The sequence below is a fragment of the Rhinoraja longicauda genome, chromosome 40, assembly GCF_053455715.1.
Source record: "Rhinoraja longicauda isolate Sanriku21f chromosome 40, sRhiLon1.1, whole genome shotgun sequence".
In the NCBI taxonomy this organism is placed as follows: Eukaryota; Metazoa; Chordata; class Chondrichthyes; order Rajiformes; family Arhynchobatidae; genus Rhinoraja; species Rhinoraja longicauda.
Window position 1 is genome coordinate 8428374 of NC_135992.1, and position 27533 is coordinate 8455906.

General features: G+C 38.3%; 1 protein-coding gene across 1 annotated transcript in view; it reads right to left on the bottom strand.

Moving 5' to 3' along the window:
* Positions 1 to 224: 224 nt before the first annotated feature.
* The window catches only part of sacs2 (sacsin molecular chaperone 2), a 33770-nt gene continuing 6461 nt past the window's right edge, over positions 225 to 27533 (bottom strand). The window contains exons 3-8 of the mRNA XM_078430466.1: positions 24275 to 24359; positions 23938 to 24049; positions 19489 to 19635; positions 17681 to 19151; positions 14681 to 14769; positions 225 to 11227 (exon numbers count right to left, since the gene is read on the bottom strand). Coding sequence (XP_078286592.1) covers positions 225 to 11227; positions 14681 to 14769; positions 17681 to 19151; positions 19489 to 19635; positions 23938 to 24049; positions 24275 to 24359 — 12907 coding nt within the window. The remainder of the gene's footprint in view (positions 11228 to 14680; positions 14770 to 17680; positions 19152 to 19488; positions 19636 to 23937; positions 24050 to 24274; positions 24360 to 27533) is intronic.

Sequence of the window (27533 nt, forward strand, 5' to 3'; positions counted from 1 at the left end):
TTAATCAGTCATTGACATTTTCGTTTCCAGTAAATTGTTTGAAAGCCAGCTGCCACAAAGTAAACAAAGGTTATCAGCACCTAAAGGCATCCGATTTGACTTGACTTTGTTAAGAGAAGCTTGAATACTCCAATGACTTTACATAAAAAATATTTCCAGCCTAAAGTTAGATATTGATTTTTAATTTATGCTGTAACACTACTGATCATGATAAAGGATTCTGCCTATGTGTTACTTCTGATGAAATCTTCAATACTGTCCAGAACTGTTTGTGCTAAACTCAGAACCTCTTGCTCATGACCCGACTTGAAATGATCATTCGGGACAAGGGGCTCTATGTGATAGTTGGGATATTGAGTCTTCTTGCTATCTACTCCATGTTCTTTGAGTTTATTCACCAAGCTCCCCAGCTCTGATAGTTTTGCACCATACTTTGACACCTGTTTGGCAAGGAAGGTGATGCTATGGTCACTATCACATTTTCCGCTTTTCTTGTACTCTGCAGCAATTAAAGCTTTTTCAACAGCTTGATGAATTTTAAAATACAACCATTCGGTGGCAGTGCAGTCTGGGCCGGCAGACCTCAGGTCATTGAAAGCTGCTCGAAGATCACATTTTGCTTGTCTAAGCCATCTTTGAGCCTCCTCTGGATTGGACTGATTTTTGTTTGGGAATGACCAGAACTCACTGGCAGATTGACTTTTTTTCTGCTGTGCTGATCTCTGCTTATGTCTTGACGCCTCACTATTCCATTGATTGAAAAATGATGAAACATCTTCCTCTTTTCTGGTAAAGGAGCTTTTGTAATTTGATGAGGTGCTTCCACTCTCCGCTCCGATTATGTCCAGCTGCTTCACTTTCTCTTGAATAAAGTGACATAACTTTGTCGATACTTCCACATTGTTTGGGTTTTTGTCTGGATGCCACTTCAGGTACAGGCGACGAATTGCTTTCTGTCTCTCATCCTTAGGGAGATTTCTTACTTCCTTTAGATATTCTTGAATTCCTTTCTTAATGCTATCCAATGACTCAAATTTCTGGCTGGATGTTTGCTGTTTATCTTTTGATGTATCCAATACAACGGCTTTCTGGCATTTTTCCTCGGACATCTTTTGTTGACTAAATTTGTACAAATCCAGATGGTTGACGGTAATAAGGATATCTATACCTATCTTTATCTTACACTTTTCTATCTTTATATCTTTGGTAAACTTATCTGTGTTGCAACACTCAACAAAAATGGCATATACATAATCATTTGCAGAGGAGTCCTTGTAAGCTACATATTCACCAGGTTTGAAATTATGTGCAATATCCATTTCCAGTGTGTGAATCAGTTCTTCTGGAATAGGATCTCCAGGACTAGGCTGGTTCGTCGGCATCTGGACTTTAAACTTACGAGAGAGGATGCCTTTGTCTTCCAATACTTTCTGTATGTCATGTGGATTTTCACAGCTGAGCATCAGCACCAGAATTAACAGTGAATCTTTGTTTAAGGCATTCTTCAACAGCAAATTGAGCTCAGTCGCTAAAGAATGTATGATGACAGTTCTCATACTGAATGGTACATTATCTCTGTGTTCTAGGTACACCACACCAGTACCTGTATTGCTTATCTTGGTGTAGACTTGTTTCTCAATGTTGGTGTTAATCAGCTGTTCTAACCCTAAGCAAAGAATTGTTTCCAGTTTTTCGCAGCAAATAATTTGTATTTTAGAAAATACATTTTCACAATCACGCTCAATGTCACTCACAGGCATCTCTCCACAGCACTGGCCCTTTAACAAGCTCACTAACCCAGCTCTAAAATTAGAGGACACGAGAAGCTTGTAGAAATCATTCCTGAACATGCAATCATCTCCATATGGACAAAGACACAGAACCGATTCATTGAGAATTTCCTCTGTTAACTGTGAAAGCATCTTTGGACGAATTTCTTCAGGTAGAAATTGTAAAAGATTTATCTGCTTGTAAGGATCAGAACTCAAATGACATTCACCCAGATCGAGAAGAAAATTAAACTTTCCTTTTAACACACTGACATCTATTCTGGAACCTGTACTAATTCTATCATTGAAACATAATGTATTAGATAGGTACATAATACCATCACTTGCTGGGAGATGCAGTGGCTTTAATTTTTCAACCGTCCGTTCCTCTGTTCTAGATTCCAAAAGTGTAAACAGATGATACACGATTCGTTTCACAGTTATCATTTGGTTTGGATTTAAGCTATTCACTTTGCTGGAGTCTTCATAAAGAGATATGAGTATCTGAACAAGATGAGAAGCTGATGGCTCAAGAGCAACACCCAACTTCTGGAAGAACTCATGGTACGGAGCTAGCACTGGAGGGAGCCGATATAAATAAGGATAAAACTCATCATAATTTTGTAATGAGAACACTACCTGGCTGATTTTTATCAGCAGAGTGTCGTCTTCTACAAGAACGATTGGAAGATCAGCAAGAGACAGCACATCAAATGAATGATTTTGAAGGAAGCCATACGCAGTCTGAAGCACTTTGGATCTGGTTTTTAAGGCACTGTGATTTTTGCAGACAGTTGAGCAAATTTTCCTAAGGTTTGCTATGACTATTGTTTCTGGAGGAACAAAAAGAGCACCAACAGCTTTTAACCTACTCATATTTCTTGACAGTGCACATTTTGATGGTAAAATAGGCATGGAAGTCCAAACCAAGTCCTCGTCTTCCTCCCGCTGTTTCACCAATGAGTTCTTCAATGGAACAAAACTCCTCCCTTCTGCATAAGGTGGATGTAAGCTACGTAAAAACTCTTGAACTTTGTGTGGATAAACAAATTTAATATCTGCCACTTTTTCATAAAATTCCTTTTGAAGGTTCTCCTCGTCTACATTACAGAAGTATGTGACCAAAGCATCACTTTTTTCAATTAATTCTTTCAAAGGAGCATGCATGTTCACCTCTTCTGAAACTTGCAATGCAAAAGCGATAAAATCATCTGAAGAAACAGAGCACTTAATTCCCAGATCCTTCAGCAGTTTGATTAAATTGGAATCATCATAATAACAACCCATACCTTTAAAAAAATTCTCAGGAACAAACTTTTCTGTTGTAATCATAATTTTAAATAAGGGTTCTTTCTTCTCATAAAAATATGACACTTTTTGAAATATTCCATTCTTGGCTTTGATCAGTTTTATGCTTTTGAGATTAGACACAATTTTTTCTTTTTTCATTTCATAATCTGTATTATAAGAGCAGATTATATTATACAAGAAACGTAAGACATCCAACTTTTGATCATTAAATATTTGTTCAATGTTAGGAATGATGTAATCCATAAAAAATTGTACATCGTCAATTATATGAATTCCCAAATCTTCTGACACCTCAGTATTTATCCTTGTTTTTTTCAAAAATACAGATGAGCTGTCCAATTTATATAAATGTGGAAATGTATTGATGAATTGAGTATTTAGAATGTAAATCTTATTGTACATCTCAATACTTTCAAAATTCCCTTCCATTGTTTCATAAAGTGGAAGAGTTTTTAGCTGATCCTGGTATTTATGTCTATCATCACTTGATTCCATTCCAGAGTGAAGGAACCTCAATATAGTTTCAATTTCCCACTCACTTAAATTATTCCAGCTTAATTTTGTCAACCGCAGATGTTGTAAAATGGAGGCTTTGTCATCAGTTCTTAACGAATGAGGTCTAATGCAATTAAATAATACTTTCATGGAAAAGTAATCTGTAGAAACTTTAGCAAAACCAAGCTTTAGCAGAATTTGTGCAATAGTGGTTTGAGTCATTTCACAGATAACACTATTTAACGATCCCAAGGGTGCAAGTAGACACTGGCCATGATAAATTGGACATACTACAGGCAATATTGCAAGATCTGAGAATATTAATTTGAGATTATCAAATGTGTTCTCATTGTCATTATCACATTTTACCTGGGCCTCAAAATACCTCCACAGTTTCTTCAGCCATTCTGTATATTGTTCATTTTCAGTAATGTTTATCCATAAGTGTGGATCAGTAGACTTAATCTGAAATCTACATCCAAGTTTGTTGCGGATGAATTGTTCTGCCTTTGAAATTGTGAAATCTTCTAAAATAAGAGCTGCCATGAGAAGATCTTTATATTTTTTGTTGACATCATAGTTTGCAAAATGTGCCAAGGATTCTGGAAATAAATCGTAGAATTTAGTGATATATTTGGGAGCAGCTCGTTTAAATTTTCCCAGCATATTATCTTGCGTGACCAACAGAGGTAAATGATTTAGAGCATTATAATTTCCTTCCTTGACATCAGAGAGACAGTAGTCTAAAAGAGCCATGCATCTGGTAGCATCTTTAATCAAGGATTCACTAAGTGGGAGGGGATAGTTGCTATTTGTTAACTCTGTGTTGTTCAGTGGATGGATTAGAAGAAACTTCCTGACTGCTCCAGGGTTTAAAACAGAGATATCCAAACAAGCTCTTTCTAAAGCTTTCAAAACTTTGGACATATAGATAGACTGTAAGACTAAATTCATACCAATATCTTCTAAAATTTCAGTCAGTTTTCCTGGTATGTGAGTCGTTACAAAGTGAGGAACTTCGTCTTTTTTCTCCTTGTTCAAACTGGACCAAGAAATATGAATAACTTTCTTCTCATTGTGCAATACACTACTTTCATGTTTGGCTACAGGGATCAGACACAGGCTCTTTTGGTATATGCATTTGTAAACTTGATTTATCATTAATTGCCATTCCTGAGGAACTTCTTCAGAGACATGAGGGAAGAACCAGAGATAATTGGGTTCAATAGTGTTTCTGCATAATTCCAAACTGTTAAATTTTAGTGGATCTGCTCTCTTACCAGGTAAATGTGTCCGAATGTAATCAAGTAAATCTGCATACAAAGGTGCAATCAGATGTAATTTTAAAAAGTTGTTCCATTTCATCTTTCCGCTTTGGCCATCCTGTTTACAAAGGTCTCGCCTGGCAAAGTCAACAGCAAAGTTTCCATTGATGTGTATGGGCAGCCCAGTTTCTATGGGCAAGGGCAAGAAGCAAAAGGCTTTACCTTGAAAACTGCTGCAGTTAATACAGGCAGCAACAGAACCCCGGGGCAAAAATGTCTGACCCAGGTTGGAATAAAGGTTCTGCACTGTCTCAGTAACGTCTGCTTCATGAACACCCACTTTATTTGCCAAAATCCATCTGGTCGTATTTTTGATAGAAGAACGAATCTCCATTTCATATGTTACTTGAAGAAATTCTTCTTTAGATACTACAGCTTTTGAATTTGAATACTTCTGTATATAATTCTTCAGTTGCTCCTGTTTGTTAATGCTTTCCTGTGATATTTCTATTTCCGCAGTAAATATTTCATGTATTTCACTTGTTTTTTTGTCCACTTTATGGAAACAAATCTTCTTGATATTATTTAAAAACAAAAGGAGACTATCAGAATCTGCTTTCAACAATTCCAGCAATTCTAGAATTACATCCTTTGTGACTGCTAGCTTTGAGATATGTGATTTTTCAGCCATTTCTGCTGTTCTCAATGGCAATCGGAACATGGTACCCAATTCAAGCTTGAAGAAGGTAGGAAGAAAAGTAGTATAAACATCCTCAAAAGTAGCTTTAAATTTCTGGTTGACCGTAAACATTCCTCCTGGGGAATGTGGCTTTGCTGTGGCAAGCACAGCTAAATGAGGATCAAAGATGCACAGCATACTGTCACCTGACAGAAAAGAGGGGCAGTCTGTCAAGTGATACACTGAATTAAAACCAAGCCCATACTTTCCAGTTTTCTCTGGACTATTGCATTTGCCTCCTTCCCCAAGTTGTTGTATACCTTCAATGTCCTTATCTGTGAATTGTTTGTTATTGTAAACACACAATGCTGGTCCCTGAAGTGTGTTCCATTCCTCACCAAAGGTTTTTGTGCTGCCATGTTTTCTAGGATCCCAAATAAAATGGATTTCCGAGGCTTCAGCATCATCTGCGTTCTGAATTAATTCCTTTAGTATATCTTTGTTTGATGGATAAGCTTTTATGATATTTTTTAAACGAACTGTTAATTTTTCCTGTTGACCAAATTCCTGTGCCCATAAGGACAAATCTTTGACTTGCAGATTTTTCATTGCCTTGTGTCTGGTTGTTTGAACAAGGAAACGGACAGCTGTTTCTCTAGCTATCTGATTATGGCAGAGATTGACATCATCTCCTGCAACAAGCCATGGTGTGTCATTGTATTGTAAACTTTGAGCAGAATGAAGGATGCAGTGTTGATTGGGTAGGAGAACATTCTGCAAGATTTCCTCCTGTTCTGAAGCCTCAATGAATCCTGTTGTAACAATTCTAAGACACACAGCAAGATCGCTATCAGAGAGCCTTGCTCCATTGTATTTTTCCGACATTCTTTTCAGGACAGAGATGTAATCTTGTAGTTTAAAATATTCTTTGATCTCCAGGCATTTCCACAATTCATCACACTCTATATATTCTTTGGGAAGTTCATATAGGTATGGAGCAGCATCAAATGAAACCTTCCGTGCAACCAGGTTCACAGGGATAAACTGTCCATGAACTAAAATAAAAGGGAATTCTTGAGCAGCACTGATGATCAGCTTTTTTGATTCTGGATCTCCCTTTAATTGTTTAGTCAAGTAGATGTAACATTCTTTAGTTAATCTCTTCTGATCACTCATTACCAAATTATTACACATAGACGCCTGCTTCAGTTGTTTCAATACAATCTCAACAGGTGGTTGTTTGTTCAAACTTAGAAGAAAAATGGCTCCTGTAGACAGTTTGATCCCTTTCAACAGCTCTTTGTCTAAAACCATTTCTGTCATATTTACCAGTGCATAGTATTTGCAACTGTATACTTCCTTTGCTTTCATTAAAACAACAGTATCTAAAGTACTATTTTTTTCCTGACCAAATGGGAGAAAAGCAGGGAGGAATGGAACATTTTGTAACATTTCCTGGTCACAACTGTTGACTTTTTCGAAATTTTTGAGCAATTCCAAAATCTGACGAACTCTTTGATATGCTTTGTTCTTATCAAGGGGCCATATTTGCTCAATTGTCTCCGCCCTGTTAATTAAATCAAGAAAAGCAATTTTATCTTTTACCATCCCAAGAATTTCCAATCTTAACAATCTCTCAGGATGGAGAAAATCCTTAACAGTTCCAATGGGGAATCGCCCTTCTCCTTCATCATAAAGACAAGCAACTTTGCCTTCTGGATGTACAAGATGTTTAATGTATTGGAGATCTTTCTTTCCACTAGATGGAATGCATGGTTTTGTCACTAGCATTTCATCAATAGATGAATCTCTCATATCAATTGCATTAATAATAAAATCATTCCTAATCTTGGAATTTATATCCTTTAAGTTCTGAAATATAATTTCCTTGTAAAATGATTCCCAGATATATGTGTTTTGCTCAATCAAATGCCCACATCCACTGGCAATGAAGCCCTGCTTAACCCATTCTGGTAAAGTAACTGAAATTAAGGGCTTTGATAGGTATTTGGAAAATTCAGTAATTGCAGCGCCTCCAATTCTTTTGCATTCAATAATTGAAGAATCCAAAAATCGAGCATGATTTATTGGGCACCAGTCTTTTCCATTGCTAAATGCTTTCACTCTAACACCATTAATTCCATGTGCAATTGCTCTGTAGAAATTATCCACAATAATTCTAAACTGTTTATCCACATTTTTCACATTAGGCCAAAATGTGAAGTAATCATAATTTTCAAATTCTCCTTTTTGAGACATTTGCTGCATGAGTGAAATAGATGTGATGTAAGCTGCAGAAACAGCATCTTCCAATAGGGCTTGATTCCAATCTCCCTTTGGTCCAGAGCTCCAAAGATTCTTCCTATTTGAGGTTACAGCAAAAGATCCATTTATGTGAATGGGAAGACCACACTGAAGAGAAAGTGGCAGAAAACAAAACACTTGTCCCACATGGGATTCTGTGTTTGGAGTCCAGTGTCCAGTTTCCTTCTTCTTTTTGAGTGGAATGGCCACACTTCCAAGAGGAAGGGCAAAATAAGCATTTGCCATTTTACTGCATGCAATCTGCAAGGCCTTTGCCATTCCAAAACATGAATGAACCAACCAACACTTTACATGATTGGGATTATCGATTGTTTCTTCTGTAATCTGTATGATAGTTGAGATCCTCAGATTTCTGATTTTTTTGGAGAATTTATTTGTGCTCTCCAATATGTTCACTGCATTTTCTTGCATTTTCTTTAGTGGGAAATTATCTGCCATTTCAATTATGTTAATTATTTGCCTCTCCATTTTGAATACAGATATTAGCTGGTTATCGTGAGAAGAATGCTCATTAATAAATTTCAGTGAAACCTTTCTCACGTTCTTTAAGAATATGATAAGATCTTTTGATGTCTGTTTGAAACTATCCACCAAAGTCATGATGTGTTTCTGATTATAATATTTGTTGGAGATCCCTGATACTGCAGCCTCCTCTGGAGTCCTGAAGGGTAACTTAATGAGAGTCCCGTCATAATAGAAATTTTCTCCAGTGGAAATTTTAAAATTACATCCAAATATTCCATTGTAGGGGTTAAACTGTCCAGGGAATTTTTGAATTAATCGTCTATGCTCAAAAAGATTAAGCTTTATTCCGGGGTTCGATACAGAATGAATATATTTCTTGAGATGGGTAACGTTTGGATCGAATATAAGTAAATATTTTCCACTGAGGATCGATGGTACATCAGTTATGTGATAAACAGAATTAAATCCAAGTCCAAATTTACCGATCTTATCAGCTTGGTTTTCTTTCGAAGCTGTTCCAATTCTAGTTATATTGTGGAAATCTTCATCAGTGAAACACTCATTGTTGTATGACCAGAGTGCTGGCCCATGGCAAGCAGCCATACCAGGATCAATTAGACTTTCTGGTGAATCTTTGTGTTGTCTCATGTCTACTAGGAAACTACAAAGTGCAGAACCAGCATCTTCAGAATTCTGAAGCAGCTCTTTGAAGAGATCATGCTCTTGATCATATTCTTTCAAAATGTTCTTAATTCGCAGTACAATGGGTTCCACTTGGCCATATTGCTCAATTCCAATTAATTCAGAATGCTGTATTTTGCTGCTTAAAGGGGGCACATTAAGCCACTCGACAATGGCAAGGCTTATTTCTTTATGAAGAATATGAATATTTTCTTCACATTTATTAAAAGCCTCCAATGTTCCCTGATCTAAATCACATAAAACAGCCTTGGAACATGGTGTCAAGCAGAATCCACCCTGGGTGCCTTTCCACACAGGCACTGGAAGGTCATTATTTGGTGGTAAGTTATTTCTACGCATCCAATCTAATATGGAAATAATAGTTTTCAATTCATTTGGGTTACCATAGCCAGCATTCATTTTAACTGTATTATCTCTTATTTGATAAAGTATTTGAATAATTTCACGGTTGCTGTAGCCAGTTTTCACCCCACATTCAAGTAGCAACTCTCTGTACTGAGATATTTCCTTTGGGACTTTCCTGACATAACCACTGAGATCCAAATCGTCAGGATAGGAGAAAACAATATTTTGAGGTTGTGCAAACCCAGCCCCATTCCATACCCATGGCTGTTCTATAGCCAAGAGGAGTGACTTAAATTGACCAAGGTTTTTTTGCATGTAATCATATATGGTTTGCAAATCCACCAGAAAATTGTGCTGAGTGTTGCTGATGTTGGACATCTGGTCAACTATTAATAGGAAATTTTCAACTACCTTCCCAGCTGGCGGTAAGTTCAGCAGTCCCAAGATTTTGCCTGCCTTCTCTGTAAACTTGTCGGTAAGTGGCATCACTAGCCCAACGAGGTTAGCAAACCTTGAATCTCTTACATTTTCAGGTTTATTAAAATCAATCTTGTCTTTCTTATTTTCTGTCAATGCTTTTGGGCAACTGTTGCAGGGCACCCACTGCAAAGAACATAATTGTTCCACAGTTTGATAAGAACTAATAGCCAAAACTGAAGTTGTATTGCACAATTTAATCAAAGCTTCTGCTTTTTTACAAAGACCATCAATTTCACTAGTATGGTTTTGTTGTTTATCTATCAATTGTGCAACCTTTAAAAGGTCTTCTGGTGAAATATTGTCTTCTTTTGACTTCAGCCCAAGTTTTTGCAATGTCTGTAAACTTTTCTCATCCTTACAATAAAGTGGAGGGGGAAACAAGTGCTGATATTCTGGCTGAAAGAGGTGCTGAAAAGCCTCATTATTTGGATCAAATAAAGTAGAAGCTTCAACAACCTTGTCATTTGAAGTTAAAAATCTAAGTGTTTTGCACTTATTGAATAATTCTGGCTTCTGTTTAAAAAGTATCTCACTATTTTTTAGAATCCAGAGCATCACCTTTTCAATTTGCTCAGGCTCATACTTTTGGGTCTCTATTCCCTTCATCATAAGCAAAGCAACATCTGCTGCTGTCAATAACTTTCCTTTCATCAGCAGCAGTTTCCTGTCATTTTCATCAACACATTTAAGTATAGTTTCTGGTAGAGGCACATCATCTGGGATCTCAGGATAAACATCATTACTTAGGGCTCCGTGTGTTCCAGCTGTGATAAGCCCTTTATTTGTAGGCCGAAGGGAAGTCATCTGGTGAAAGATTGGTAACTTGAATAACATATTTATCTCATCCGTCTCAAAAATGGATGCTTCGGCAAGAAAACTTCTCAAAGATCTTCTGTCTTCAATTGACATACAACTAATCTCTTTTACTACTTGATCACAACCCAGATTCAAAAATACTTTTAAAACATTATTTGGATTGGGTGAAAATACATACTCAGATAACTGCTGATGCTTTAGAAATTCGTCATAGTCTTGAACAATATTGCCTCCAACTCTCATAATTATACTTGTAATTGTATCTGGTAAATTGTAACCATTTTGCATTCGAAAAATTGTCGTAATGTTCTTCGATAAATGTGCTAGTTGGATACTGTTCACACAATCTTTAAGGGAGTTGAGTGGTATGAGTGGCAACCCTTCAAATTTCTCTAGCGTTTTACAATTTTTATTCAGGAAATCCCAAAATCCTGAAAGCCAGTGCACTGGAGGGTGCTGTCTATTTAGATCCCATGTTACATGACCAAGTGTTTTAGTCCAGTCTTCAGGTAGAGCTTTTCGAATGTACTGCCTCACAGCATTCACATTCAAGCAGATGACATTTGCAAATATTTCTGGAAAAAGAACAGAACAAAGAATTTCCAGTGCAAGGTTCCCAATATCATTAATAAACTTTAACACTTTCAATTAATCAGTTGATTGAACATCATAAATAGCAATAAAAGAATGAAATCTGGTAATTTAAACTTGCTCCTTCTTTCAAGCTCATAGCCGATTTTCTACTTCAATTACATTTTGCAGTGGAATTCCCATATCCCTCGATTCTATCGATTCCTATTTTTAATGATTATGTCTGAACTTCGACAGACCTCCAGGGTAGAGAATTTTGAAGACTCACTTCCCTCTAATTGAAGAAATTTCTCCTTATCTCAGTTCTAAATAGCCAACCCCTTAGTTTAAAGTAGAAACAAAGAACTGCAGATGCTGGTTTATACCAAAGATAGACACAAAGTGCTGGAGTAATTCTGTGGGTCAGGCAGCATCTCTGGAGAAATAGGATGAGTGACGTTTCAGGTCGGGATCCTTCTTCAGACTGAAGGGAGGGGGAGGAAGGGGGTAAAGAGGGAAAGGGGAGGAGAGTTTGAGATGAAGTGCAGACTCAACGGACGTTTTGCTGTACACTTACGCTTGGTCCGGCTAGGCGTATAGGTTCTCCCAGTTGCCAACCATTTTAACTCCCCTTCACATTCAAATACTGACCTTTTTGTCCTCTGCCTCCTCCAATGCTGGAGTGAGGCCACAGGCAAATTGGTCGAACGGCACCTCATATTTTGCTTAGGTAGCTTATAATCAAGCGGTATGAACATTGACTTCTTTAATTTTAAATAAATTCATCACATACTCGCCTCCCCTTCTCCCATCCCCCCTCCCTTGTCATTTTACCAGTTCCACAGTTCTCCACATTGTTTCCCTTGAGATCACACCTTCCCGAGCCAACTATGGACCTACCAGGCCTGAGGTCATTTGTGGCTGGCTGATTGGTCCTGATCTTTTCTCACCTCCAGCTCTTCACCCCCCCCCCCCTTTCAGTCTGAAGAAGGGTCCTAACCCAATCCTTTTTCTCCAGAGATGCTGCAGTTACTCCAGCACTTTGTGTCCACGCGTTAGTTTAAAACTGTGTGCACTGGTCCTAGCTTTCTCAGCTTGGAGAAACATCCTCCCTGCAAGTTCCCTATCAAGCCCCATAGAAGAATGGAAGTAGAGCTTATCAAAATGTAATGGTTCTGCAACTTTTCTTTCATTTTTTAATTTAGTGTTATTGTTATCTTTCAAAATGTGTTTTCTGTTTAATAATTGATTTTCTTTAGAGTTGAAAGCTTTTACATACTTTAAGCATGAGAAGGGTTGACAAGCATGGGCAAAGCTGGATGGAAGTTTGAATTACAAAATAAATATTTAATAGATTAAACAAATAGGGAAAATAATGGCAATCAACTCCAAAGTAGGCAAATGTGAGACAATCCACCTTGAAAATAAACACTGTAGTCTTGAATGCTTTCTAAATGGTAAAAAGGTTCAAGCAGTTGAAGTCCATATATTCATAGCATAGTGACAAGATGAAAGGAGACTATTCGACTTTCAAGTTCATACGTGCAAGTCTGCACAGCAGTATAGCTAATCATGCCCGTCCAAGCTGCCTTTTTCCTATAGGTCTGTACTTATCTTTTCTTCTCAAGCATTGTATCTCCATAATTTAAACTGTCATAACTACCCACAGCTCGTGCAAATTTAACGCCCTGGTTTAACTTGGTTAGCCTATGTTTTTATATATTGCCGGGTGGCTGCACTTCTGATCTATGAACTGTTTGGGTTATGGACAGTTTTAAGGAATGGAACCTTGTAACCTGGGATGGACTTGTAAATAATCATTTTTTTGTGCAGTACATGTTATTATCTGGAATGCACTGCCTGTAAAGATGGTGGAAGAGCTCTAATTAGTTTCAAAAGACAAATGAATAAGCAGCTGAGAAGAAGATAATTACAGGGGCATGGCAAATGAACAAGGTTGTTGACAAATTGATGGTTATACCAAAGCGCCAGCACAAGAACAAGAGGCTGAGTGGCCTTCATCTATACCGTATTATTCCATTATCATGCTTTAATGTTTTTCCAACATTTTCAGTTGCATTGTCTGATTATACACAAAAGCTTTTATTGTGCTATCAGACCACTTATCTCAGTTGGAAGCGAAGCTGTCTCCATGGAAAACATACAGTTTCCCCATACTGTAAACTCTGAACCGTATTACATGATTACATGCAAAAGTGGTGCTAAGAACTAATATTAACAAAGTTGTTAGAAATGGCAACTTTAAACTGGTATCAATACATTTTGGTTAATTCATGACATTGAATGTATCCGTTTAGGCATGGAAAGTGCTTTAAAGAGCAGATTTTCAACTAATCGTGACTCCAAAAATAGAGTAATATGGCTGTGATTCACAAAAAAGTTACATGTCAAACAAAACCTTTAAAATGTACCTCTCCAAGGACTCTCAAACGCTGAATGTGAATTTTAGTGTTGGTGTAAAATGTGCTGGTGCATCTTCTTATGATAGCTGCTTAACACTCCCTCATATATTTAGACTATAAATAGGATTCTCCTTTACCTTATCTGCCTCTAAGCTATCTTATGATCTCTTTTTTGCCCTGTTGATTTCCCTCAAGTGTACTCCTACGTCACTTATACTACTCAATGTATTTGCTTCATTCCAGCAGCCTATAACTGACATATGCCACCTCCTTTTTCTAACCAGAATCTCAATATCTCTCGTGAACCAGGGTTTCCCGACCATGCTACTCTAACAGGGACATGCCCGCTCTGAATTCTCCCAATCTCACTGTTAAAAGCCCCCCATTTGCCTTTACTGCAAGAGACGTTCAATCAATATTAGGGAAGATAAAATTACCCAATGTTACAACTCTATTATTCTTATAGCTATCTGCTTTGTCTTTACATATTTGCTCCTCCAATTCCCACTGACAGTTGGGCAGCCTAAAGTACAATCCCATGAAAGTGATCACCCCCTTCTTATTTATTTCTGAGTTCCACCCATATGGCCTAATTCGATAATTCCCCAAGAATATCCTAAGTACTGCTGTGACGTTCTCCCAAATCAAAAATCCAACAACTCCTCCTCTCTTACCTCCACCTCTATCGCCTGTAGAATCCGTACCCTGGAATTCTTGAGCTTCCAGTCTGCCCATCCCTCAACCATGTTTTGTAATAGCCATAATACGCCAGTTGTATGTATGCCCTGAGTTAATTTACCTTAACAGTCAATTTTCTTACATTAAAGTGATCCCAACTGTCCAAGAACCTGGATCCCTCCCTCCTGCCACACATTTATCACTGAAGACTATGAGACCAATCTTACCCCAATAACCCAGATTTGTTCTCTTTTTGTTTTCCACCCACAATGCAAACATCTAAGTGTATCTTTATGCTGTCACAGATTACTTGTCCACAACTTTAGTAATCAAAGTTCAAGAAGAAATAAATCTTACGACTGTAAGCAATTTTCTTTAGATGGTCCAACAATGTATCATTAAGATCTTCAGGTAGAAATCTCTCTTCAAAACCTGGAAGTAAAATCCTACAAACATAAAAAAAAAAGATCAGTTCATACCTTTCATAGCAATGATATGTCTATTAAAAGGAGGAGATAGAAATTGTTAAGTACTGCTTAATGAAGTAAGCTTTACATTGGAATAAATGTAACCACACCAGGTTGTAAAAGTAAAGCGTTTGATGTTCATTAAGAATATAACCAAGATTATGGAGCAATATAACTGTGGATTTAACCACGCATACTGCAAGAAGATTTTTCGTTATAATCTATCCTATTCATTTTTTCCTCTTCCATTCCACTCCATTTCACTAATGCTTCTCTAATCAGAAAGACGATTTGCATTTTGAGAGCTTTCATGACCTCACTATGCCCCAAAAAGATTCCAAAGTAATTTAATTAGTCTGCACTTATTGTTAGTGATGTAAATATTAAGTAGCATTGAATATAAAATAAAAAACATTGTATTATGTTCAAAGCTCAATAATGCTCTCTCTACTGACAGCCACTGTCACAGACCTTCCAACATGACTTATGTTTCATTACCACATTGTGCATAATCCTTTATTCATTGAGCTACCTTGGTAGTACCAAATACTTTTGTTTCATTTTCTAGCCTCCACCAATGAATAATTCTGTGATTAAAAACAGAAATGCTGGAAACACCCAACATGACCTACTGAGAGTTTCCAGCATTTTTTGTTTTTATTTCAGATTTCCAGCATCAAACAGTTCTTTTGATATTCATTTACTGCTGAATTAGCTTTCACTTCTCGACCAGTACAGCCTATCTGCTGTTGATGCTGCTTGGGTTTCCAACATTTTTTTTTATATTACAAAAGCTGCAGTCTTTATGATTTTATAATTTATATGTGATTCCCAACAAGTTCTTGAAACTAAAAGTGACTTCCTGCAAATCCAGCAGCTGTTTGTATACAGTATAAGGACATTAAGAAGATTTCTAGGTCATCACTTCTGTGCATGTTTCATTGCAGTCTCATTGATGGAATCTGATAATCTGTGATTATTTAATGAATGTACTGAATATATGTTATGCTTTGTAAAAATAAAAGTTGAAATAAAGCTTGCTTAGAAAATATGGCCCATCGCACTGCTTATTAGTTAATTGTTCAATAGTACCAAACAAGATCATTGGATACCTTGCATCAAACGTCTGTAGAAACATTACTAAATACAAATTACCTGCTTACATCACAGTTCTTGATTCTACTTGAGTACGGGAACTTCTTAACTGGCTCTGTATTCCCCATATTACTTTAGTAGTCACTATCTAATGGCATTTTAAATCTGTTTGTGCCATCTGAGACCAGGAAAAATGTTATAGAAATGAAAATGTCCTTATAATTAATGAAAGAGTACCAAATGTAATGAGAAAAAGACTTAAAAGGAGAGAACCTAGCTAAAAATATTCTTGCATTATATGTAGTTGAATCCATTGTTAAATTGTTCCATGAACCTGGTTATTTTCCCAATAACCTGCAGCACTTTGTTTTTACATGAGAACACATGAATTAGGTGCAGGAATAGGCTACTCAATCCCTCAAGTTTGCTCCACTATTCATTTAGATCACAGCTGATCTGGCTGTAATCTCAATTCCACTTTCCTGTTCGTGTTCTGGTAAACGTTCACCTTTATCTATCTATATAAAGTATTAAACAATTTTGCTTTAGTTCTCCATTAAGGAAAATAATTGCAAAGGAGACACAAAAAACTGCCGAAGCTGGAATCTTGAGTAAAACACAGTGCTGGAGGAATTCAGCGGATCAGGCAGCATCTCTGGAGGGAATGGACAGATGAAGTTTTGGGTTGGGACCTGAAGATAGTTCCAAAGACTGACAACTAAGGAAAAACATCACACTGTCTGTCTTAAATGTCAACCATTTATTTTTTAATAATGGTCCCTAGTGTTAGATTCTTCTACAAGGGGAAAGATTCTCTCCGTTTCCATCCTTTCAAGATCCTTCACATGCTTGTATTTAATACAATTGTATTACAACAGAATGCTTTGTTCATTTAACACAACTATGATGGTTCATCTCCAAAGTTTCACTCGCAGCCCAGATTTATCTTACTTCTGACCCTGCTTTCCCTAACCAATTGATATTGTCCGTGAGGAAATATGCAGAGTTCCTAAGGTTTGAATAAGGCTCAGAAAACAAAGTAATATTTAGGGTTCAGAAATAATTTTCAACACTGATATTAAAAACATATTTTCTCAGCAAATATATTTCCGCTTCTCTAAAAGTTCTATAACTTAAAGTCTTCTCCTAGTTTACTGAAGGCCTCATTGTTCATAAATAATATGTTTGTTGGTAAAAATCAGAGATTAGCTGAATGGTGTCTTCTTTTGATTTTGATATGTATTTCCTTTCTAAGGTGACTCTGGTTGATACTGCATTTATTATTACCTATTTGAACTGCTCCATTACCCTAGCTAAGTCTAGTGAACAACATAAATAAAGAAACTTCCTTAAATGCATGGAAAATAACAATGTTGTCAGTACTGCACTGTAGGTTTCTTTACTATATTAATACGTTTCCAACAGGATATTGAGCTAAATTATATATTAAAAATTACACAACCAATCCTGAATGCAACTATTTTTTTTCTTATTCTCAAACCATCTACACTACTCCAGTACTCTTTGTGGAGTTTGCATGTGCTCCCCATGACATGTGGGTTTAGCCCAGAAACTCCAGTTTCCTTCCACCTTCTAAATATGTGCGAGTTGGTTAGTTTAATCTGTCTCTACAAATTGCTCCTAGTATGTAGGTGAGTGGTAGAATCTGGGGGGGGGAATAGCTTGCAGTGAAAATTAGTCAGGGAAGGGGATGACTTGGTAAACTAACATAGATTATATGGACTAATATGGTTGTCAGAAAATGGGAAAAAGAAATGGGGAAAAAAAAGCTTACCTTGGAAATTTTGCTGAGTCAGTAAATACGAGTTCTTCACAGGAACTGATCTGAAATCTTACAAAGGATCCCTTGGTGAGTGGCAGTAGTGGAAGATTGTTGAGGGAACTATATTGCTCATCACTTAAAACATATTCTAGAAGTAGTAATTTTTGTTGATATGGGAAAGTATACAAATCACAATATTGAAGAATGTTTCGTAGGGATGTTGGAGTGATAACATTTAATTCACTATGATTTTCCAAGGCAAATTTCAAGGCCTTGAATACATGAACTGGGATTCTAACCAAAGGTTGAGCTTCTTTTATCAAAACATTCTCAATTGCCTGCTTCATGTCAAGCTGATCATAGCACTGTAAAAAGATGCCTTTGGCAGCAGATATCCAGTTTTCTTCGTTGGCAGCCAAGCACAGTGTATCAAATTTCATCAAAGATTTAATGGTTTCTTTAGATATCTTAATCCAACGGTCTTTATGATTCATTTTCTCAAGGTTTGGCCATATATGATACACTGATAAAGGTTTTAACACTGAAGTTTTAGTCAGAGTAATGGCATCCAAGATAAGTTGGCAATAGGCATAGGGAAGTATCTTTTCTATCAGGAGCTCGTTCCATTGTGCTGCTTCATCATATCTTTGGTCTGATTCGATCCACTTTATATGTCTCCGGTTGTCTGAAAGTCCAAAGAAGGCATTTACATGGACTGGCAATCCTGTCTTGTTGGCCTCATTATTTGGAAGTGGTAGAAAGAAATTAAGACGTCCTTCGAAATCTGTTATTGTGCTAGTTTCTGTAGATTCCAGTTTATTCAAAGGAAAGGCCAATCCAACACATGGTGTATAACTCAGCTTCTCAGCCAGCTCATCTAATTTACCCCATTCACCGCTAATGCCTGTGCAATTTGTTATTAACCAGTGATTGTGATTCTTTTCTTTTACAATGAATTGAGAAATAGCTCTGATACTGGTAGAAGTTTTAATCTTAGAGACTAGTTCTTGGCTTTGAACACTGATGTTTCGATTAAAACAGGACATGTGTTCAGTTTGCAAAGCTGCTATTTTTGAAAGGACCTTCACATTTCCACTGTTGTCAATATGCTTAATTGAGACAGATGAAACATTTCTTAGAAATAAGAGATTCATATCTTCATCTGCTCTGAAGGAGTCAAAGAGATCAAAAATTTTATCTCTATCATACAAGCCAGCTAATATTTCTGAAGGTTCAGTTCTCAATGGAAACCTAAACAATGTTCCTTTGAAATAATTCTCTTTCAATGCATTAGTCCATGTTGTTGTTCCAATAGCTTCCATGGCATATTTGAATGGTCTGAACTGATCTTTGGAGTGTTCAAGAACCTTTTTGTCATCAGGGTCATCAAGAGCCCATATATATCCTGCTTCCTGTTCTCCAAACAGCTTTTCTTGTGGGTCAAGTATACCAATATATTTACCACTGAATATACTTGGTACATCTGGAAAAGAAAATAATAAATATTTTAAGAGATCATAATTCTCTTGTCTAAATTCAGCTGTCAATTTAACTTTCAATTCCCAAAAATAGACAGCAATCAAATTTTAGATTCAACTAAAATGAATGGCCTTAAACATTCCCGATCAATATAGGAGCAAATAACAAAACTGTTTTCCTCTTCAGCAAATGTAAATATAGTTTTCATGATATTGTACTCAGTGATACTGCACAATAATATACTGGAATAGTTAACTTTTATAAAGAAAAGATTCTAAATGAAACTTAGCTAGTTTATCATGACTTTATACTATTTGTTATAGTTCAAAATAATTTTTCACCTGTGATGTGATAAATAGTATGGAATCCAAGGCCAAATTGGCCAACTTTGCTGGGATCATTACGTTTATTACTGACTCCTGTAGTCTGAATGCTATGCCAATCCTCTTCTGAGAACACTGAATCATTGTACACTATTAGAGCTGGACCTAATAGAGGAAAACAAAATGTAAAGGTGGCAAATGTGACACCAGCTAATGCAAGTGCTTCGGCAATTCAACATACTTACTAGGATGGTTAAATCATTGCACCAATTATCAAAAGCCTGAATTAAAGATTTGGGCTCAAGCTCCTTGATCATAGCAATTATAGAATTTAATCAAACGATTCAATAATCTGAAATCAGATGACCTCATTAATGTTGACGATGAAACTAAGAATATTCCCAGAAAAATAATCTGCCTGGTTTACTATTATCCTTCAGGGAAATAAATCCTGATGCCCTTATCTAGTCTGAGTGGCTCCATACTCACTAAACAATGACTGACTTTGAACTAAAATAGCTTACTTGAATAAGTAACAATCAATCACAATCACAATAATACTTTATTAGCCAAGTATGTTTTGCAACATATGAGGAACTTCATTTGCCATACAGTCATAACAATAAAAAGCAACAGGACACACAAAATACATTTTAACATGAGCATCCACAACAGTGACTCCTCCACATTCCTTACTGTGATGGAAGGCAAAAAAAGTTCAATTTCTCCCTTCTTTGTCCTCCAGCGTTCAGGGGCCTCCAACCTTCCGTTGACGGGATGATCTTGACTCCCGTAGCCGGCGGCGGGCCTTCCTCGTCGGGGCGATCCAGCTCCTGCATCGGGGGGGGGAGGGGGAGAAGAAATCTCAGCTCCCCCACGCTGGCGATCTACCTCTGGTCGGGACTACTCGAACCTCGTGCGGCTTTTGGAGCACCCGACCGGTCTCAACCCGAGACTGTGAGCTCCGCGACGGTGAAGTCCGCAGGCCGAGGTTGGAGCGTCGATCCCAGACAAGGGATCGCATACTCAGATGTTAAGTCCTCGCCTCGCGGGGGCTCAAAATCAGTTCCAGGCAAGGCTTCCAGCTCCAAGATGATAGACCGCAGAATGACCGGAGATACGATCCGGAAAACAATCGCATCTCCGGCAAGGTAAGAGATTGACAAAAAGTGTCCTCCGACCCCCTCCCCCACATCAAACAAACCAGAGAAACATTTACACAGACTTTAAAACATACCAAAAACAACAAAAAAAGTTTGAAAACGAGACTGTAGGCGAGGCAGCGATCGTGCGGGCACCCCCTACTTGAATAAGTAAGCCATTCAGCTGTATCACACAAATATACCTAAATACAAGAATAAAATGAGAGAGCTTGCCGAGAATTGATCTAGATAACAAATGTAATGACCACAAGCACACCTAGCTCAATAAATTCTTCCTTGCAAACATCCAATGACTGATAAAAATTTAAAAAACTGCTAAAGTTGGAAATTTGAAATAAGAACAGAAAATGCTGGAAATACTCATTAACTCTTCTATGGACGACCTCCACAAATTATTCCCATGGGAGACCAGGCCTCAGCCTATCGCAGACTTTCCCTTTGCCATAACCATCCCATGATTATGTTCTCTGCCACCCAACCCTAACTTATTTTCTCTTCTTTTGCCTGAGCCATTAACTGTCTCCCTTTCCAATATTTTCTGTTTTGTTATTCAAAGACTGGTAGCTCAATTGGGATACCGATCCTCAGACCAGCCAAACAAAGGTTTGAGATTTGAGGTTTGAGTCATAGGAACATACCTATTAGCCAATGTCACTGACTCCTCCATCAACATTCCTTTTATACATCTTGTCCCACAGCCAAGGACTTCCCAGAAGTGGCAGAACAGTGGTATACAGTCATTATGGAGTCAACAACCTTGATTCTGGAATACATTAAGTCTCGGGGATTCAGGCAAAAACAGGCACGTAAATATATTGCTAATTACCATTTACCATTCTGCCATTAATGAAACAACACACCTCTCAACACCACTTGAATGAAACACCACTAACAACAAGGGTACTTCAACATCCAACAAAGTTCCCACGCTATCAAGCAGGCTAAGGCCAGAAGGATACAGCTTCAGATAAAGCTTGTGACAAGAGAGAGGAAAAAGTTGAAGTGGTCTCATTCTTACCTAATTAACAATGATGTATCTGTCCAGTCTTGACAAAAAACTTGTTTGACTGACATCCTTTTGACATATTCACAAAATGCTGGAGTACCTCAGCAGGTCAGGCAGCATCTCGGGAGAGAAGGAATGGGTGACGTTTCGGGTCGAGACCCTTCTTCAGACATAGCTATTTTTTTTGACATAGCTATTTAATTCTTCAATTTCAAAGGTTTTGTCTGCAGTGTGCACCATTTATTTTTTTAAAAGCATTGTGACAGATCCCCAAAGCGTCTTTGAAAACATGTCTCAAACTCACAACTTCAGAAGGACAATGGCAGCAGGCACACGGGAACACCACCACCTAAATGTTCCCTGTCATCACTCCTCTGATTTGGACATATTCTTTCTTTGTCATTTTGTTAACACATGGAACTTCTATCTTGTATTGTCAATGTAAGGGCTGCAGCAGTTCAGGAACTCATCAATTTATTTTCCATGGTAGTCAAGGAGAGTCATTAAATGCTAGCCTTGCCAGTGTCATCCAAATAGAGAATAGTGTAACCCTTTCTTAGAGCAACAGTATTCTAAGTTTTCTTCCATGACCCGCATCAATGATCAATACCTTTTATTTTAGTGTCAAAATAAATTTAACATTTTTTATATCCTCTTGCAACATAGGAGATCATTCAGCCTATCGAGTCTATGGCAGCTAATTTAACAAATTACAAAATATTCCACATACTATTAATAGACTTATTCTAGTTTCACATCTATTGGCAAAAGCTTACTTCTATATTAGACAATAGGTGCAGGAGTAGGCCATTCAGCCCTTCGAGCCAGCACTACCATTCAATTTGATCATGGCTGATCATTCTCAATCAGTACCCCGTTCCTGCCTTCTCCCCATAACCCCTGACTCAGCCATCCTTAGGAGTTCTATCTAGCCCTCTCTTGAATGCATTCAGAGAATTGGCCTCCACTGCCTTCTGAGGCAGAGAATTCCACAGATTTACAACTCTCTGACTGAAAAAGTTTTTTCTCATCTCCGTTCTAAATGGCCTACCCCTTATTCTTAAACTGTGGCCCCTGGTTCTGGACTCCCCCAACATTGGGAACATGTTTCCTGCCTCTAATGTGTCCAACCCCTTAATAATCTTATATGTTTCGATAAGATCCCCTCTCATCCTTCTAAATTCCAGTGTATACAAGCCTAGTCGCTCCAGTCTTTCAACATGACAGTCCCGCCATTCTGGGAATTAACCTAGTAAACCTACGCTGCACACCTTCAATAGCAAGAATATCCTTTGGCTTTCTTCACTGCCTGCTGTACCTGCATGCTTCCTTTCAGTGACTGATGCACTGGGACACCCAGATCTCGTTGTACGTCCCCTTTTCCTAACTTGACACCATTCAGATAATAATCTGCCTTCCTATTCTTACCACCAAAGTGGATAACCTCACACTTGTCCACATTAAACTGCATCTGCCATGCATCTGCCCACTCACACAACCTGTCCAAGTCACGCTGCAACCTCATAGCATCTTCCTCACAGTTCACACCACCACCCAGCTTTGTATCATCTGCAAATTTGCTAATGGTACTTTTAATCCCTTCATCCAAGTCATTAATGTATATTGTAAATAGCTGCGGTCCCAGCACCGAGCCTTGCGGTACCCCACTAGTCACTGCACTCTAGTTGATGAGAGGACAGTTCAGTTGCATGATAACAGCTGGGAAAAAACTGTACCTGAATCTGGAGGTATGCATTTTCACAATTCTGTACCTCTTGCTTAATGGGAGAGGGGAGAAAGGAGAGTGACTGGGGTGAGACGCCTCTTTGATTAAGCTGGTGGCTTTGTCGAGGCAGTGTGAAGAGCAGATGGAGTTGATGGAATGGAGGTTGGTTTACGTGACGGTCTCTGCAACTCTCTGCAATTTCTTGCAGTCTTGGATGGAGCTGTTCCCAAACCATGCTATAATGCACCCCAATTAAATGCTTTCAATGGCACATCTGCAGAGGTTGGGTTAAGAGGAAGAGATGTGAGATTTTCATTGATTAAGATGGTTTTCCAAAATCAAGGAAATATATTGCAAAACAAAAAGGAGAAGTGTAATTAGATGTATCAGAAATCTACCAACTTGCCTAATGCTGACAAAATTAGAATGCTACCCTACATGTACCTTTGTAGGGCTGTACCTTTTAAATGCCATTTTGTTTGAACTTCTATAAGTTGCCCTGAAAATAAAATCAAAATTGGCTTCAGAATTGTTCTTGCTTTTCATTAGTTTAACATTTGGAATTCACATACCTTGAAACTTCTTGAGATCTTTTATAAACAAAGATGTTGACCCATAAGTTCTTTCGTCAAATATAAACACCACCTCATTGGCTTCTGCATCATCTGCATTTTGAAGTAATTCCTCAGAAATAAATTATAGAGCACAATATTAACTACATGGATAAGCAGTCCCATTCTTTCAGTGCTCAATTCCATTGTCTCCAATTAATTTATAATTTACTCTGTTGGATCACAATAATGACATTGAGACTAGAGCAACATATGTTAAGGTCACAGTCACATATGAAAAATGATAGGAGTGGTAATTGTATATTACTGGACAGAATAAAATATAAAGAGCATTTACCTTAAGAATCTGGCCTCCATCAGGGTATCGACGCAGTATCTCTTTCAGGTAATCAATAAATGATGAAGTTGCACCAAATTTCTTCCTATATCAATAAAAGATAATCTATGACTTGTACTTTCATTACAAATAAATATCGTACCATGGCTTTTTTCTGTAATTGCAACACCCAATTATTTTCTTTTACCACTGTGCCATCATAGTCCAGGGACTGTTTAGTATGAAAATAAACTAACTGTTGGTTGCAAACAGTGCAGTCTTGACTGTGGAGAGGAAAAAAAAGAGAATGAGCAGGGTGAGTGCTCCTTGATTATGTTTGCTGCTTTTCGAGGCAGCATGATATGGATGGGAGTCAAAGATGGAAAAGATGGTTTGTGTGTGGAATGAGCTGCATCTACAACTGCTTACAATTCAATGTAGTCTTGGACAGAGCAGTTGCCAAACCAAACCATGAATGCACTCCAAAATGTTTTCTGTGGTGCATTTGCAGAAATTGGTTAGAGTGGTTGGAGATATGACATAGAACAGCACAGCACAGGAACAGGCCCTTCGGCCCACTATGTCCATACTGAACATGATGCCAAATTAAACTAATCTCCACTGCTTGCACTTGATTCATATCCCTCCATTCCCTGTATATCCATGCACCTATCTAAAAGCCTCTTAAATGCCACGATCTTATCAGCCGCCACCACCACTCCTGGCAGCACATTCTAGGCACCCAACAATATCTGTATGAAAAACTTGCCCTGCACATCTCCTTTAAACTTTGCCCCTCTCACCTTAAAGCTGTGCCCTCTAGTACGAGATTATGCTGAATTTCCAATGTATTTGAATGATAATGTTTGGTAAATTTGCAGATGACAGCAAAATTAATAATATAGTGGACGGTGAGGAAGAATATCTATGTTTACAAAAGGATCTGGATCAACTACGGAAGTGGACCAAGGAATGGCAGATAGAATTTAACTAATACAAAATTGAGGTGATCCATATTGGTATGTCAAACCACGGCAGGACTTACACAGTAAATGGTAGAGTCCTGGGCAGTGTGGTAGAATAGAAAAACCTAGGGGTTCAAATACACATTTCCCCAAAAGTAGCAACAGAAGTCAACAGGGTGGTGAAGAGGGTGTTTGGCACACTTGCCTTCATCAGTTAGACCACTGAGTACAGGAGTTGGAACATCATGTTATAGCTCTACAAGACATTGGTGAAACCCTTTTAGAGAATTGTATGGAGTTCCGAGTTTCCCTGCTTTAGGAAGGTTGTAATTAAGCTAGGAAGGGTGTAGTAAATATTCACCGGGATTTTTCACGGACTTGACAGCTCAAGTTATATGGAGATGCTGGATAGGCTGGGACTTTTTTTCCCTGGAGCGCAGGAGGGCAAGGAGTAACCTGATAGAAATATCATGAGAGACATAGATAAGTTAAATGGTTACTGTCATTTTCCCAGGATAGAACAATGCAGAACTAGATGCATTGGTTTAAGCCGAGAGGGCAAAGATTTAAAAGGGACTTGAAGGGCAATTTCTTCATGCCAGAGATTGGTGTGTGTGTACGGAATACATTGACAGAGGAAGCGGTTGGAGCAGATACAGAGGCAATGTTTAAATTACATTTAGACAGGTATATGGAAAAGGTTCAGAGAGATAGGCCAAATGCAGGAAAGTGGGACGAACAGTTATTAAGCCTGGTCTGCGTGGACAGGTTGGGTTAAAGGGACCATTTCTGTGCTCTATGACTCCTTTAAACGTATGAGAAGAACAGGGTACTTGCTACTTGAGGTTTATCTAGCAAAAAACATATGTCCCTCGCTGCTCGCAAAGTCAGGGTCAGCCACGCTCTCAGTAACCTTGACTCAGGATTCCTGGAAACTTCTCAACTCAGATATGCCACAAATGATACTTTGCTGCTCACTGCTGCCTTGTCAAGAGTATCCCGGAAACAATGCAATAAATTCCATCTTTGCATACACAAATTGGTTCAAGTACAAAGCTTCCAAAAGAGCAGTCATTTGTGGAGGGAACTCATGCCATAACAAATCACTTAATTGTGGTCTAATAACATGGAACAACTTTTGTTATGCAGGATTTTGTGTGGCATCTCTGGATCAGTCTACAAAAGGGCCTGTCCCACTTAGACGATTTTTTGGCGACTGCCGGCGACTGGACCCCCCTACGACTTGGGAGAACTGGAGGACAGGCTGCACTGATGGTGGGACTGGAGATATTGCCAGGAAAACCTTCAGCAAGAGAGCCAAGGGCCAGAGAGACCATCTCTGCACTTACTACAACTCCGAACTAGGCAGTGTACCATGGCAGTGAACCAATTCACCAAAGTCAGCATCGACGACAATCTACGTCACCTGGCGACAACCTACGACAGCACCTACGTCAGGAAACGTGAAGCTACGCGTCAAACCCACTGACGCTGACTGTCGCTGAAAAATATTCAACATTCTGAAAATCCAGTGACGACCAGAAAGATGCTACGACTCTTTGGGCGACTGAGGAGACGACTCACGACCATATGGTGACAGCCTAGTTGCCTAAAAAATCGACTAAGTGGGACAGGCCCTTATTAAGGAATGCTTGGCAGAAGGTTTTGCTTATGCTGTCTATGACTACAGCAGATACGTATGTGAGAGTTCTCAGTTTGAGCATTCAATGTAATTAGAAGCTAGTTTGTTTGTGAGAGAATAGCACCAGTCACCTGTCAGATCAATGAGTTTGTCGGTGTCACCAGAAACAAGTTTTGGGTGATCCACTACTGTTTACATCATTTGGGTAAAATAAATTTGCCAGCAGCATAGTGGAACGGATGGTAGAATTGCTACCTCACTACAACCAGCAACCCTGGTTCAATCCTGATCCTTGGTGTCTGTGTGGTGATTGCACTTTCTGGCTGTGACTGTGGTTTACTCTGGGTGCTCCAGTGTCTATCTGCATCCCAAAGTTGAGTGGGGCAGTAGGTGAATTAGCCATTGTAAATTATGCACGTGTAGGTGAGTGGTAGAAACTTGGTGGTCAGGAACGGGTTGTTTAGGCAATGTGGAAAGAATAAAGTTGGATTAGTGTAAATGATGTAAGAAGGAACTGCAGATGCCAGTTTACACCGAAGGTAGACACAAAATGCTGGAGTAACTCAGTGGGTCAGGCAGTATCACCAGTGTAAATGATGCTTGATTGTTGGCATGGACACTTTAGACTTTAGAGGTACAGCATGGAAACAGGCCAGAGACCAAGGTTTGATCC